Here is a 15,273-nt window from a genome sequence, read left to right as displayed (position 1 = left end):
CTTTACCTGCGGTGAGAAAACCAACCCTTCTATCAACTAATGTAATTTAAGCGCACAGACAGTGAGAATTTGTTTTTCTAGAATGTTCTATGAGGTAAGAAGCATTTAAAAATTAAATAAACCCAAGGCACTCATCTAGTAGCTGATGAAATGTTTTATTGCTTAAGAAATTAACCCTGTGATTTAGCTTACACAAGCTGAAATATGCAGATGAATCCTCCCTAACCAAGAAAGGCCAGCAGACGGGTTCCCATCAGTGTATGACCCATGCATCAAATAGCTGAAAAGGACAACAAAGGTACTTTGATTTGACATTGACTTTTCACAAGTGTTCATCATATATTTTCAAATTCAGAATATCCTTTTAAAAGAGCACAGTCATGAGTATTGCTAAGAGTTTACTATTATTCAGAGTTTTTCTTGGTTGAAGAATTCATTGAAGAATTTTCCCCAAGGATCAATAACATATTTTCTTGAACACGGGGTTGGGAAGGGGGTTCGGTGATAGATCAGTTACAGTAGACTCCCATGCACTTGCTAATTAGGGGACATTTCAACTATTATGGGAGCAAAAACAGTTAAACTAAGCTATGTATATCTGCTTTTTAGGTTTGAGTATTGTATTTACTTTCTGTTGGTGTCTTTTCACTCCATTTAATCCCCAATGACACAATTTCACGAGATGAGCACTCATTTACACGAACACTCGTTCCTTCTACAATTCTCTGTGCAGTGAGAAGCATTTAAAATATTTTAAAAAGCCAAGGCACTCCTCTGGTACATGATGAAACCTATTTATTGCTTAAGAAATGAACCCTGTGGTGATTTAGCTTACACAAGGTAAATTACGCTGCGTGTATACTCCCTGAGCAAAAAGGCCCTGTGGCAAACTCACTTCCCGCTGCACTTGAGACTAGTGCTGTAGTTCTCGAGACCGGTCATGGTCTCGAGACCGGTCATGGTCTCGAGACCGGTCTTGAGACCAATTTTTTGTGGTCTCGGTCTTGTCTTGGTCTCAACTCTATTTGGTCTTGGTCTTGTCTTGGTCTCGACTCTGTTTGGTCTCGGTCTTGTCTTGGTCTCGGACATAGCGGTACAGCAATGCCTTTTTTCTCTACAGTCGATCTGAGTAATGTGATGTCGATTCTAGCCCTAGTCTGTTTTCGGTCTTGGTCTTTGTCTCGACCAGCCTTAGTCTTGGTCTCACCTTAGTGTGTCTTGGTCTTGGTCTTGGTACCCTCAAGTCTTGGCAGTGTCTTGGTCTTGATACCCTCCGGTCTCGGCAAAGTCTTGGTCTCGGTTTAGGCGGTCTTGACTACAACACTACTTGAGTCAGGCGAGACGGCCACCTTCCATCCCGTGCACCACAGCGGTAACATTGAGAGTGTTCTCATAAACTGCATCACAGCCTGTTTTGGGACCAGGGGCAGCAGAGCCAGACCTTATACAATGGTTTTACTGGGGTGGAAATATATCTCAGCTGACTTGCCTACACTCTGCAATCGATTGATCAATGGGTTGGACAGCTCTGGTTTATAAGATTAAATGTTCGACATTTCATTTTTATCTTTCGGTGAGGGGGGGCCTCGTATTTACTAAGGGGGCCATCCTCACCTCTTAAATGTGTCCCTGTTTGGATCCTGCAGCACCTCCTGCTGACAATCCCTCCAGTGGATCACTGCAGAGAAGATTGCTAGGACTACTCTGTCTTCTTTTCTGCACATCTACTCTGGCTGTTGTATCCAGACGGCCGCTGGCATGATTGAAAGAGATATTTTGACTTGATTTTGACTTTTGATAATAGTTCAACATATTTTTGCCCCTTGTATTGATAAAGTTTTAGACATGGGGTTGGGAGGGGGGTCAGGAGATGGGTGAGTTAGAATAGAGCCCCATGCACAATTAAAAAAATTAACTTCTTAAAATTAATTTAGACTTTTGCATTCATTTTCTCTGTCAGTGATTTTCCACCTCAGTTAATCCCATGTTACACTAATTCACATAGGACATAAAGTTTTTGTTAAATATCTAGCTGTAAAACAGCAAGTCCCTAGGAAAGTAGGCAACTTATCTGAGGGGAATCTAAGTTCTTTTCCAGTCTTATCTGCTCATAAAAAATACCTGCAGCTACTGAGAAAAGTACCTACTCCGTCACTCGTGTAAAGATGGGGAGTGTCCTTCTCCCGTACAGGTTGGACAGGGAATTTCCACTCTTGTCAAAGACTGAAACGTATACAATCAAATGGCCTATAATTTCCATTGTCGCAACACGTCATGTAATTTGAAAGAAAAGAAAGGTGTTCTTGTCTTTTATGGGTTGATTTTTTTCAGGATTTGTAATACATTTCACTTTATAGTATGTGGTCGCAGCACATTCCAAATGTCACAATAATGTGGTTATGAAAGGAGATGAGGAGCTTATCACCAGCAATTACATCCTGCAAAGGTCCTGTCTCTGGATCCACATTACCCATATGTCCGAGTCCATATCTCCTCTTGCACTCGTGATTATAGAGGCCCCCATATAGTCAGCAGTCCCAAGTCTTGTCCAATAGACTCAGGTACCGTTGGATGTGGGAACCTGGCAAGTGTAGAATAGACCAATTGAGGGTGTTTGAGGTTTGTGTTAACAAAGTGAATTTTACCATTCACTATGAGTGCAGTCAAAACTGACTCAAATTTCAACTAAACAGTGGCCAATTAAATGATATTCATGGGGGTAGTAGAATGCTAAGTGTGGAAATGAATAAATGGTGCACATACTATTGGAGTGGTTAGTAACTGGCAGGGAATTTGTTTACTTTAATGGTTTTGTGGTTTTGTGATGGTTAGACTTTCCTTTTTAATGACACATTTTGGCGTAGGAGTTGAAGGCGAATCTGCTTGTGGTTTGTCACTGAGTCAATGTCTGGTTTGTTGCAGAGATCCATTTTGTTTCTGTGGTCATTTTTAGTATTACGGAGGTGACTATTCCTGTCATTGAGTTTGTACCGCTCTTCTTTTCAGTTGATGCAGTTGGTTCATGTTTGCAGATGCTGTCATGATTCCTGAGACTGAGCCCCTTGACACATCAAACAGGTAACAATTTAGTTTAATGTCTGCTCTTTAACTATCAGTAAAGTGTTACTAATAATTTGATAATATATTATTAAATAAAAAGATTCACTTCGTTTCATATATCATTCCTGTCTAAAGAGCTTGTACATTGTAACTCATTTCTGAATATGCTTACTAACTCATTGTTTTATATTTCTATGTGATTTACATGCTATTGTGTAAATAACTGGAGCAAGATATGATTGTAATACATTTCTAAATTTGTGAATGAATCTTTCTATCTATTAATATATCATAGCGCCAGTGGGATTAGCATATCCCAGCATGGTTGCAGGCTGTGTATATACAGTAGCCCTTGTATACCTTGTAAGTAGCTATTTGAATTTGTTAGCGTAAACATTTGTGCTTCTGAGTATCGCTTGTACTCTTACCTGTGTTGTGTGTCATCCCTGGTGCCAGAATATTATCAAATGATTAGCAACCTAGGGGTCCAATATTGTCCTTTTACATACTTTTATTTACTGCTAGCAGCGTGGATGTGCTGCTAACTATTAGCATTCATCTTGATATTACACACCTGCGGCTATGTTTGTAAATTGTTTACTTCAGAGGTTTTTTTTTTTTCATTTCCATGTGGGATTTTCATTACTTTATTCACTCCCGTAAATCTGTGTATTATTCCCTGCCCTTTCATTTAAGAGTCCCTTCCTACTCATAATGAAACTAAAGACTATATAAGGAGAGAAATGAAGCCTGAAGGTCCAGACCTGAAGGGACTGAGCGCCAGGCAACATCATAGAAATGGCTGCAGCAGCATTTTTCAGCATCGCATTTGTCTTCCTTTGCTGCCTTTACAGTAAGTTCCTCAGTTCATTAAGGAGCAGTGACTTGTGATTGTGGAATTACTAAAGGTCAAAAATAAAAGATGTATATTTAATATGATGTGGTGATGTAAGAGGAAATTTGCATGACTAAATCCAGCATGTTTATGTATACAGCTTGCTACTGCTATGCCGTACCCCTTATCTCTCTCTGCCATGCTCTTTTATTTCAAATTATTGCATTGTTAATTTGAGACAATGGGCATGCAAGATGCTTTAAATGGAAGGGTCTTTTAAATAACAATGTAAATGCAAACAATAAGTAAGTAACTTCAATGTTTACCATCTTAATTTTTATTTGAGTGAAAGAAAACAATGATGATTTAACCCTTTGGTGTTTTGGGGAATCTTGTCTAATGCACAATACACTCATGCTGTGTTATTAAATTTCTCTATATCAGCTACATGTTTTTTTAACCTTCCATTGAAGCAAAACAGGTGCAAATATTATATTACAGTGTCTAGTATGTTGTATAACTTTAAAGATAAGACAGGAGCCTGTATCACATATAGTGTATGGTGCTTTAGCCAAATAGAACATAATCTTTGCTGCATACGTAGAGATGCAGGGGACCAGAAGGTGAGGTTAGTAAACTGCAATGGGCAGTATTTATGAATGCCATAAAAATATGTATTTCCTTTCCTAATATGGTTTTTCACGTTAGAATACTCTTACAGGTATAACAGATAGTTTGCATTTTGTTTGCAAAAATTGAGAATCATAATTAGATGTGCAGAAACCCGTCAGCATCTCCTGCCTCTTGCTCTGTACTTCCAGAAATTGACTCCAGGCTTCCTGTATTAGCGGTTAGTGAAGATGGATAAATAGATGCATCTGCCATAATACATCAAAATTTCTGTTTACACAACCTCAATTTGCAACTTATTTTATGTATTTATTTTTACTGTTTAATGGTTATGCAAGTAGGCAAGTCGACTGCACTTGTGATTTAACTTTATTTAAAAAGCATCATCTGGTATTAGCTTACATTTTAAACTTTTTCATTCTGACAGAAACCTAAACTATATAAGATTTGTGAGAAGAATTTGTGCAACATAACAGAATAGGAAATGAAATGAGAATCTAGTTTCAGCCAGTGACATAAAATACTAGAGATGGAGACCTTTGGATATTCCGGTCTGTGGAATTGGATATTATCCAATCTTAACATCTAAAGGCATTAATAGAGTAAGAATTGTATGCTCTCACACAGGGGCGCTGCTAGAGATTTTGGGCCCCATGAAAGCATATCATATTAGGCCCCCCAGTCTAAACCAATCCAGTTATTTTCCTAATTTTTTAGGGCCCCTGTCGCTCAGGGGCCCTTGGAATCGTCCTAGCTTTCCTCCCCCTTACGGCGCCCCTGCTCTCACATGCAGTTACATGGACACATAAACATTTATCCAAACATTTCTATTACAAACATTAGGATACCTGCTTTCCAGAGGACTCATTCTGGACAACTACCTAATAATCTCACTTTCTGTCTCATTGCTGCAGTAACTCAAGGGCAGTTGGCTGTGGACTGCTGCCTGAAAGTCAGTGGGACTGAAATTCCCAAACGTATTGTGAGAGGATACATTCGGCAGACCGGTGGTCAAGGCTGTGACATTAGTGCCGTGGTGTAAGTATCTATTTATGCATTCCATCCATTTTCAATACCCACTTACCCGACACTGGGTCACGGTGAGCCAATCCCCAGAAGACAGACACAGACAGTCCATCACAGGGCAGACAATCACACACTGTGGACAAGTTAGGGATGTTGTGGGAGGAAACAGGGCTACTCAGAGGATACGACCAGGGAAGAAGATTCAAACTCCACAGACATACAGCCAGTTACTGCTCAAGTCCCACCATAATAATTTAATTCAATTAATTTTCGTTCCTAACACATGAAACAATTCAAGTTAGTAGTAGAGCTCAAATATTGACACAAGAAGAAGAAGAGAATCTCCAGAGCTGCTGGCTGTGCCGCCCACCTGTGCATCAAGGGCGAGGCAGACATCCAGTGAGCTAGCACTTAGTGAGGAAGCAGCACAAGCACGTCCGCTGTATTTAGAGTGGCCATCTCTGAAGGTCTGCTGACCTCTAGTGTAATAACCATTCCTTAAAGGCTTTTATAGTAAACTGAGATGTCTGCTACTCCATAGAGGAAAAACACTAAAAGGGGTGCTGTTTGTATTCCAGCTTTATCACCATGAAAAACCGAAGGCTGTGTGCCCCCCCTGGTGCATCATGGGTAAATGAGCTGATCAGCTACCTGCAGGAAAAACGTTACGGATGCATACAGAACAAGTTCAAGGTAAATGAGACCCTAGAGAATTCTTCAATATGTCAAAACGAATATGAAACATAAATTAATAACGGAAAGTTTATTATTATTATTATCATCATCATCATCATCATCATTATTATTATTAATAATAATAATAATAATACTGGTTTTGTATTTTACCTCCTAGGTTCTTCCACTGCTCTAATGCATTCCTGATTTATTGATTTTTATTTTATTGCTTCTGTGTTTTACAATATTTTTCCTGTTTCCCTAGAACAAATGGTGCAAGAATTTCAAGCTGTGAATGCTGTTGGACCTGCACAGACTTCAGTTATTTAGTCTCTGTACCAGAAGGAAAAAAAAGAATCATTTTTCTTTCACAGACGCACTTTTGGCATTTTCATTTTCTCTAACATAGTTCGTGATTTTTGTTGTGTACCACATGTTGCTGTTTGTAGTTCATTGAGATACGACTGGTATCATTACCCTACATGCTGCACAAAATCTTGTAAGCTACAAAGCATCTAATATATAGTTGCTTTTTAAAGACATATCGGGGGCATTTTATAGCTATTAAAATCCTGGATACCATTTATAATATAAATCTTATTGCATGTCTTTAATCTTAAAATAAAGATCTGATTTGAATGTATTTTTATATAATGACTTTGTATTCTTAAGGCAGTCTAATAATAATTCTGTATTTCTGACATAAAATGAAATTTTATGTGACTTTAACTAAAACCAAATAAAGATTTAAAAACAGGTTTGGCTTTATCTTTGGTTTTCATTTTAATTCAGTTTATTTTTCTATAGCGCCTTTCACAACTGAGTCGCCCCAAGGCGCGTTACATGGGTGTGTGGTGAGACATTACAGCATCATTAAGGCAGAATGATGCAAAAGCAGGGAAAGGAAGGACAGAGATATTAAAGAAAGGAAGCCAGGTGACAAATGAGGAGAGGAACGAAAACCTCCCAAGAAAAGAAGAGGGTCCAAGGACAAGCTATAGTTCAACATAAATTACACTTGCCAACATCAAATTTCAAATGACATTTTTCAAACACCCTTCATAAACGTTTTTAGTATATTTAGTTCTGCTCCAGCACGTCTGGTTTTTCTGTGATTTCAACTTAACTTTTTTTCATATACAATGCATTGTATACCTAATAATGTCATTCTGATACCCGACATAAAAATCACCAGTAACCTGTCATAGACTCATTTTTTGTACAAACTAGTCAGCAGGGTTTACAGGCAGTTTGCAGTTATATAAACTTACAGGAATGCTGCTGCAGGTCCACTGACGCCGACCTTTGTAGGCAGAACTGCGGTCCACTTTCCGGTACTGAATAATTGACTCAAAAACTTAGAAGTGTTGGAGCAAAACTAAATATACTAAAAATGCTTGTTCATGAAGGGTGTTTGAAAAATGTCATTATTCACCAAATTCAATGTCAGCTACTGTACTTGATTGATCCCTGTGGAGAAACTGTCTTCACGCCTCCCTCAACTTGCTCTTTTTTGTAGAGTAAGCTGTCCGCGAAGGGCAGCCACCCGTAGCGGCGCCCAGGGAGCTGGGGGTTAAGGGCCTTGCTCAAGGACCCGCAGACATGCTGAGGCGGGGTTTGAACCGGTGATCTTGAGCCACTGAGCCACACGCTTCCCCTTTATATGCCTTATATGTAAGTAGGAGAACTTTGAAGTCAGTCCTGAACCTAACAGGAAGCCAGTGCAGAGAACTAAGAAAAGGGGTTCTGTATTCAAACTCGAGCTGCTGCATTTTGAATACGCTGCAAGGTGTTTAATGTGCGGTGTGGGCTTCCAGATAACAGAGCATTACAGTAGTCTAACCTACTGTATACAAAGGCATATATCAATTTCTCCATGTCTCAATTTGTAAGAAATTGTAGTAGTTGACAATGTTACATAGCTGTAGGAAGCACACTTTCCATACTGCATACATATGCGATTTGAATGAGAGGCTTGTATCTAAGATGATGCCTTAGGTTATGGGCTGAGCTGCTGAGGGAAAATTTCAGCCCCTTCAGAGTTGAGTGTGAAGATTATAGCATTCAAATCTGCAGACAGAACCTCAGTTTTCTGTGCATTTAGTAATAAGTTTTCAGTGACCCAGATCTTTACTTTGTTAAAGCAATTAGCTAAAGTGACATTGGGTTTCAATATTTCATTTTTCTAAAGTCTAGATGTCAAACAAAAATGGATTTGTTTTCCAGTGTATGAATAGCCTTTTAGAAAGTGCTTACAGATGAATTCCTGGGATTAAATATATATGAGAAATTAAGCTTTCTTTGCTGCAAGCTGCAGCAAGTCCTAAAGGATGTGGCATGACGTGTCAGAAGTGTGAGAATAAGCCATTGTTTTTCTTACTAACTTTCGATGGAATTTGTCAGTAGCATGTACATGTGTCGTTGCGCTTGAAAGGAACAGCACTCATGGGAAATTGTACCCCCTTGAGTGAGATAATCTAACTCGGATGTATTTCGGATATTACCACATACCAGATAAACCGTGACAATGATGTTCTCTAGGTAGAATATAAGACACAATAGGAATTTATAACAGAAGAATGAATTGTGTGCTGTGAAAGTGCGCAGTGACAGTGAGAGTAAATAAGAGCCAGTTTGCTCGTCTAACAATGGGGAAGGAATCACACCAATAGTGCGGTTTCTTATGAACTAGGAACAGCAGCTTATGAGGTTATTGTCAGGAGGTGTAGATCACTGCAAGATGACAGGGACAGAGAACAATAATATGAGGTTTTAAAGTGTTTCTCAATAAACAACTAATGCCAGTGCATTAAATCCAATGTATTCTTTCACATTAAATAAAACTGAGTGTGTTCATGAGAATGCAAAGCATTACGGGGAAAAAAGCAGAAGGGAGACCTAAGTATGTGATAAAGTATTAAAAATGTAATATTAATGTATAATTAATGGATTAATAGAGAAATCCTTCAAAATGACTGGGAACAGCTAAATTGGTGCAAGAAGCACAGGGAAGATAAAGGGTTAACAGAATAGATAAGAATGATTCTCAAGACCTTATCAAGACAGTTACATTTACTGACATGAAAATAGAAAGTTTCATAAACAGTGGTAGGGAAGCACAACTTTACATGGGAACAGAGTAGCAAAATTCCAGCCCTGTGAAGTCCCCTGGCCCACATCCCTCTGGGGAACTCCAGAGCGGCGTCTGGTAAAACTGGTATTTTAAGATGTTTGGAGAACAATGACTAAGATATATGTTTGTGGTGAAGACAATGCATTGTGCATTCCTACTGCTAGTATTATTTAAGCCAAATGAAAATAAGATCCAGAAAATGAGAATTTTTTGTAGCATTGGACCATGCTGTCTATAGGGTGCAGAAACATATTTGACCATTCTCTACAAAGAGCCACACGAGGCATTTAGTGGTATCTATTGTAATATTTAACTATTGGTAGTGTGATTTTCTAGACAGCAAATAGTTAATGTAGTTATATTGTACTTATATGTTATTGTAATATTAGATGCATTTTTGAAAATCACCAAGAGTTTAATATTTATAACCGATACTGAATATGTTTCTTAAGACTTCACACATATATCTTACAACCACTCATCTTACCTGTGCTGTTGGGGATATAGTGCAGCACTCTACGACGACCCTGACTAGGGATAAACGGTCAGAAGATGAATGACTGAGTACACTCTACTAGGATCTCTGCTAGGATGCTGTAAATAATGCAACACCCATATCCATTTAATATATTAGTCACAGCAATTTAAGTCACTGTTTCATTTGCTTTAAAAATTCTGCTTGCAGCTGCTGGTTTGATGTGGGATCTGTCTGGTAAGAGCTTTGCCATACTAATTTTAGATATGATGGCATCTCTGAACTGCATATTGTATTTAACAATGGGCCACAATAGCTATAGTGGGAATGCTAGTATTTATTATGAGAAGTGATCTGAAGGTTGCAGATTAGATCACCTTGGAAAGTAGCCACAGCCTCTGTTGGATCCTACATCAAGGTACTTAACCCCCAGGAAAATGACTCCAAGCTTTCTATATACACCGATCAGCCATAACATTAAAACCACCCTCCTAATATTGTATAGGTTCCCCTCGTGCCAGCAAAACAGCCCTGACCTGTCTAGGCATGGACTCCAAAAGACCTCTGAAGGCGTCCTGTGGTATCTGCCAACAAGATGTTGGCAGGAAGTTCTTCAAGTCCTGTAGGTTGCGAGGTGGGGCCTCCGTGGACGAGCTCGTTTGCCCAGAACGTCCCACAGATGCGCAATCAGACTGAGATCTGGGGAATTTGGGGGACCCAAGTCAACACCTTCAACTCTTTTTTTTGTGTTCTTTAAACCATCCGTGAATAATTATTCATCCAGATGAATGCCAGGACTCAGGGTTTCCCAGCAGAACATTGCCCAGAACATCATACTGCGCCCGTTGGCTTGCGTTATTCCCATAAAGAATCCTGGTGCCATCCCTTCCACAGATAAACGATCCAGGCACAGGCACCCGGCTGTCCATATAATATAATAGAAAATGTGACTCATCAGGCACCTTCTTCTATTTCTTCATGGCCCAGTTCTGACACTCACATGCCCATTGTAGGTGCTTTTAGCAATGGAGAGCGTGGGCAATCTGACTGGGCTGCGGCTACGTAGCCCCAGTGCAGTAAGCTGTGACTCATTGGGTGTTCTGACACCTTTCTATTATAGCCAGCATGAACTTTTTCAGCACTTTGTGCTACAGTAGCTCTCCTGCTAGATCAGACAAGATGGCGGGGGCTTTCGCTCCCCACATTCATTTCATTTCTTTTTCCAGACATGCCACTTGTAACCATTGACTTTGAATGTTTCTATTATAAACATCATTATTGTCCACTTAAACGCTGAAATGTTTGTCCTTTACAGGACACGTTATGAATGATTACTTATTATTGTCTCTGCAATAATGGTACCAAAGGAGAAACCCATGTGAAGCAGAACTGTGGAGGTACAAGGAAATTGAATATGGCATCTAGTGCAAGACTGATTCCCTGCTTGCTACAATGCTAAATATAGGATTGTACATTCATGATGCTGATGTACAAAATAATTCTCAAATAGATGTGCCTTCAAAGCAAGCCCTGACATTTCAATCACAGCTGTAGTCCTAAACACACTGAAGTGGAACTCTACCCAATCACCTGAGCTGAAACTGGGCCCAACCACTTATATAAAACTGGCAGTATCTGTGGAGCTGGAAGGCTGGAAATATCTGCATGATTGGAGGCGCTGTGGGGAATCAAGGTCTATAATGTACAGTGCAAGACTGTGATATTTGTATTTGTCCACTTCAGGACAAGGTTTTTGCGAAAATATCACCACAGATGTAAAAATTCTGGGTAAAGAAATTTAGGTGAAAATGTTTAGTTTTACAACCCCGTTTCCAAAAATATTTGGGTGCTGTGCAAAATGTAAATAGAAACAGAATTTACAAATCATATACAGCCATATTTTTTATTATAGTTTTATATTGAAAATAGAAATATCTTTAGCTTGAAGGATCCTCTTCAGCTTGGTGCATGCATCGTCTATGATTTCCAAAAATAATTAGAAATTTCGATTCATTAGACCACAGGAGAGTTTTCCATTTTGCCTCAGTCCATCTTAAATGAGCTCGGGCCCAGAGATGTTGTGAGATATTCAACCTGGTGTTTTGTTTTAGCATCACACTTAACTTTTCCAGTCTTTTGTTGCCCCTGTCCCAACTTTTTTTGAAATGTGTTGCTGGCATCAATTCAAACTGAGTGTACATTTGTCATAAAACAATAAAATTTCTCAGTTTTAACATTTGATATGTTGTCTTTGTTTTCTATATGGGTGTATATGATTTGTAAATCAATGCATACAGTTTTTATTTAAATTTTACACAGCATCCCTACATTTTTGGAAAAGGGGTTGTAGTATTTAGTATTTGGTCTAACAAGTATCGTACAGAACTTGTGAACTTGATTGTAGACATTGCGATCATAAACTTTGTCTTATTTCGAAAACAAATTATGAATTGCACTGGGAATGCGGAAAACCAGGTCAGGTCAGGTTGGGGAGAATGCACTGGTGCAGTGCACCCACCACACGACAACCCGGGATCCCAGTTGGCGACCCCCCAGGCCGACACGCAGTCTAGTCCCACCCTCCAAAAATGCACATCGACCTGTTGCAGCCAAATGGTACAGCGCCCCCTTGGCCTGGTCCAGCCACTCAGATCCTCAGCAATGACATCCTCGTTTGACACAAAGTCAAACCAGCAGTACCCAAGGATTGTCAGAAGAGACACAGTACTGAAGGAGTCCAGTCTTCGTCTCAGCTCACTGGATCGTGTCCTTAAAACATGTCACAACAATGGAAGCAGAGTTGAAATTGCCATAAAATATTTAAAATATACATAAATCCATAAAATTTTTCTCGGCACTATAACATTTCATACATATGAAACGCCAAATGAGGTGATTAACTATATCATTACTGAAGAACAAAATTAACAGATGTATTACGCCAAGCTTTCATAATCATAGATCATGCAGTGATACAGGTCTTTCCAATGGGTTCTCACACACACACACACACACACACAAACTGTAGGTACAACATGAAATAACAGGAAAGATCAAGACCTCAGCACCACCAGAGCAGTTACCACAAAAAACTTGCCGTTTCCCTTTTATTATCCCATCTGAAAGCTGCAGGTAAACCAGCTCATTCTTCTGTTTACCATACCTTAAAATTCAGGCTGTAATTTATAAAGTCCATGAAATATTTATACACTTGTTTGAGGATGTTTGTTCAGTTGAACTTAAAGATTGCTCTGTTGTCAAAGGAATGATATGTTGGTCACGGATAAGTCTGACATGATCTGCAGATGGTGCATGTTGCTTGTCTATCTTTCCACAAACAGTTTACAAGAGTTGGTGGAGCCCAACAGTGCCTGTGGTCTCTGGGATAAGGTTCTCATGAAGGTTTCTGGCTGCAGAGGTTGGAGTGGGATGGAGAATCTTTCAAAGACAAATAACCAAAGACCCAACAATTTGCACTTGCTTGAAGGTTAATATGTTCAGCATAAGCCTGTGTTTTAACATTGTGATGGTGACATCCGGGAGTATATATATTTGGAAATGTATTGCTTAAAAAGTGTGAAAAACAACTTCTTAATATGCATGTAATTAGTTTTCTGCATAAAAAGTGTGAATCACAGCTTTTTAATCTGCATGTATTTCGTTTTCTAAGCAACAGTGATTTCATTAATACTCACAGAGAACAGCTTTTTTCTTTAAGTTATTTATTTTTATGTTACTGCAGACATCAGAAGTGTTTGTCTTTAGGTGTCATTTGATAGCGATATACTGGACATTCATTGCTATTTTTTTGACTGCTACAATCATCCAACTTGAACCTATTTACTTATCAAAAATTCTCCCCCACAATATTCTGAAAAATTCTTGTATCTAGTCTCTCCAAGAACTACAAAAGGGGCCCAGATGCATTAGACTTTACTTTCTAACTAATATTTTATCAAATGCAACAGCCCCATCTAGTGAATGATTTTTAGCCAGAAAAATATTCAGTGCAAATTAACACAAATCGGTGACTCTGGGAAGGGTTTCCACAAGATTTTTGTGTGAATTTTTGCCCATTCATCCAGAAGAGTTTACACAATACAAGTGGAACCTAAGACACAATCACAGAAATTTGTAATTCATGTACTGTAGCAGATCTTTTTACATCAGCAAAAGCAGACATTTCCTGCTTTGGACTCTGGAATTTTATAACACCCTGCAAAACATTTCACACAGTTCTACATTAGCCACAACACTCAAAAATTAAATGTATTGTGATCATTTAGAAAACATTGTCATTCAAAAGCCCACAGCTATATTTACAATGGCAACACCCCCCCTCCCCCATTATTCAGGCATTTAGAAATGAGAACAAGTGAATTACATTCTATCGTATTCTACTGTATCCTTATTACAGAACTACTTATTAGTAGGTCTGTGCTCCACAGCGAAGCAAAAGAGCCAATTTTTCTTATCATATTTCTATATTATATACACTGCCCGGTCAAAAAAAAAAGTCGCCATTTGAATTTATATCAGCAAATACTCAAGAACCAATGACTGGATCATTATTACAGCTCAGCAACGTTATGCAGCAATAAAGTAAAGTCAGCGGATTACCTGAATCTACTGAATGACCTGGTTACACCTCCATCCATCATCAATGGATTTTTTTCTTCCCAGTTGGCATGGGCATATTCCAGGACAAGAATGCCAAGATTCATTGGGTTCGAATTATCAATGAGTGTTTCAGGGAGCATAAGGAATCATTTTCACGCATGACTTGGTCACCACAGAGTTGTGACCTTAACCTCATTGAAGGTCTCTGGGATGTGCTGAAGGAGGCTTTATGGAGTGGTTCAACTCACTACCCACTCAATACAGGATCTCGGGTGAGAAATGAATGCAAATCTGGATGAAAATAAAGGGTGAGATGTTGCATAAGCCTGTGGAAACAATGGCATGACAAATGTGCGCCATAATCAAAGCTAAAGGCGGTCCAACAAAAAATTGAAATGGCGACTTTTTTTTTGGCCGGGCAGTGTAAATACAGGTACACACACATCCTAACTAATCAGATCATAAAATAGCCATCGTAAATATGGTTCTTTGCCTGAAACAATTCAGACTGTTTTTGATAAGATTAATCATGTCAGTGAATCAACACTGACTCACATCTTACAGAGAAACCAAATTACGATGAAACAGCTATACAGAGTGCCATTTGAAAGAAACAGATTCAAAGTATCGTATTCTATCGGCACTACATACACTCATTACATTCCAGTACTGTAATCCAGTGTATAGTGCTCTACCATATTAACTGATCTAGGTTCACTGTATATTGTCGCTGTATATTGATCATTTTTGTGTTTTGAGCCCTTTCAATAAGTGTACAAAGTTTTGTTAATAGCTACAAAAACAAAATATTGGTTCAGC

At 38.9% G+C, this 15,273-nt stretch overlaps 1 protein-coding gene across 1 annotated transcript; it reads left to right on the top strand.

Annotated features, from left to right (window-relative positions):
• The first annotated feature begins 3,771 nt into the window (after positions 1-3,771).
• On the top strand, positions 3,772-6,983 carry LOC111857771 (C-C motif chemokine 19-like). The gene is made up of 4 exons (XM_023838915.1): positions 3,772-3,913; positions 5,440-5,563; positions 6,130-6,244; positions 6,492-6,983. The coding sequence occupies exons 1-4, from the start codon at positions 3,859-3,861 to the stop codon at positions 6,519-6,521; spliced, it is 324 nt and encodes a 107-aa protein (XP_023694683.1). The 5' UTR covers positions 3,772-3,858; the 3' UTR covers positions 6,522-6,983.
• Positions 6,984-15,273: the final 8,290 nt, after the last annotated feature.

The sequence above is a fragment of the Paramormyrops kingsleyae genome, chromosome 7 (genome assembly GCF_048594095.1).
Source record: "Paramormyrops kingsleyae isolate MSU_618 chromosome 7, PKINGS_0.4, whole genome shotgun sequence".
In the NCBI taxonomy this organism is placed as follows: domain Eukaryota; kingdom Metazoa; phylum Chordata; class Actinopteri; order Osteoglossiformes; family Mormyridae; genus Paramormyrops; species Paramormyrops kingsleyae.
The sequence above is the reverse complement of the archived record's forward strand: the minus strand, read 5'-3'. Positions and strand labels throughout refer to the sequence as shown.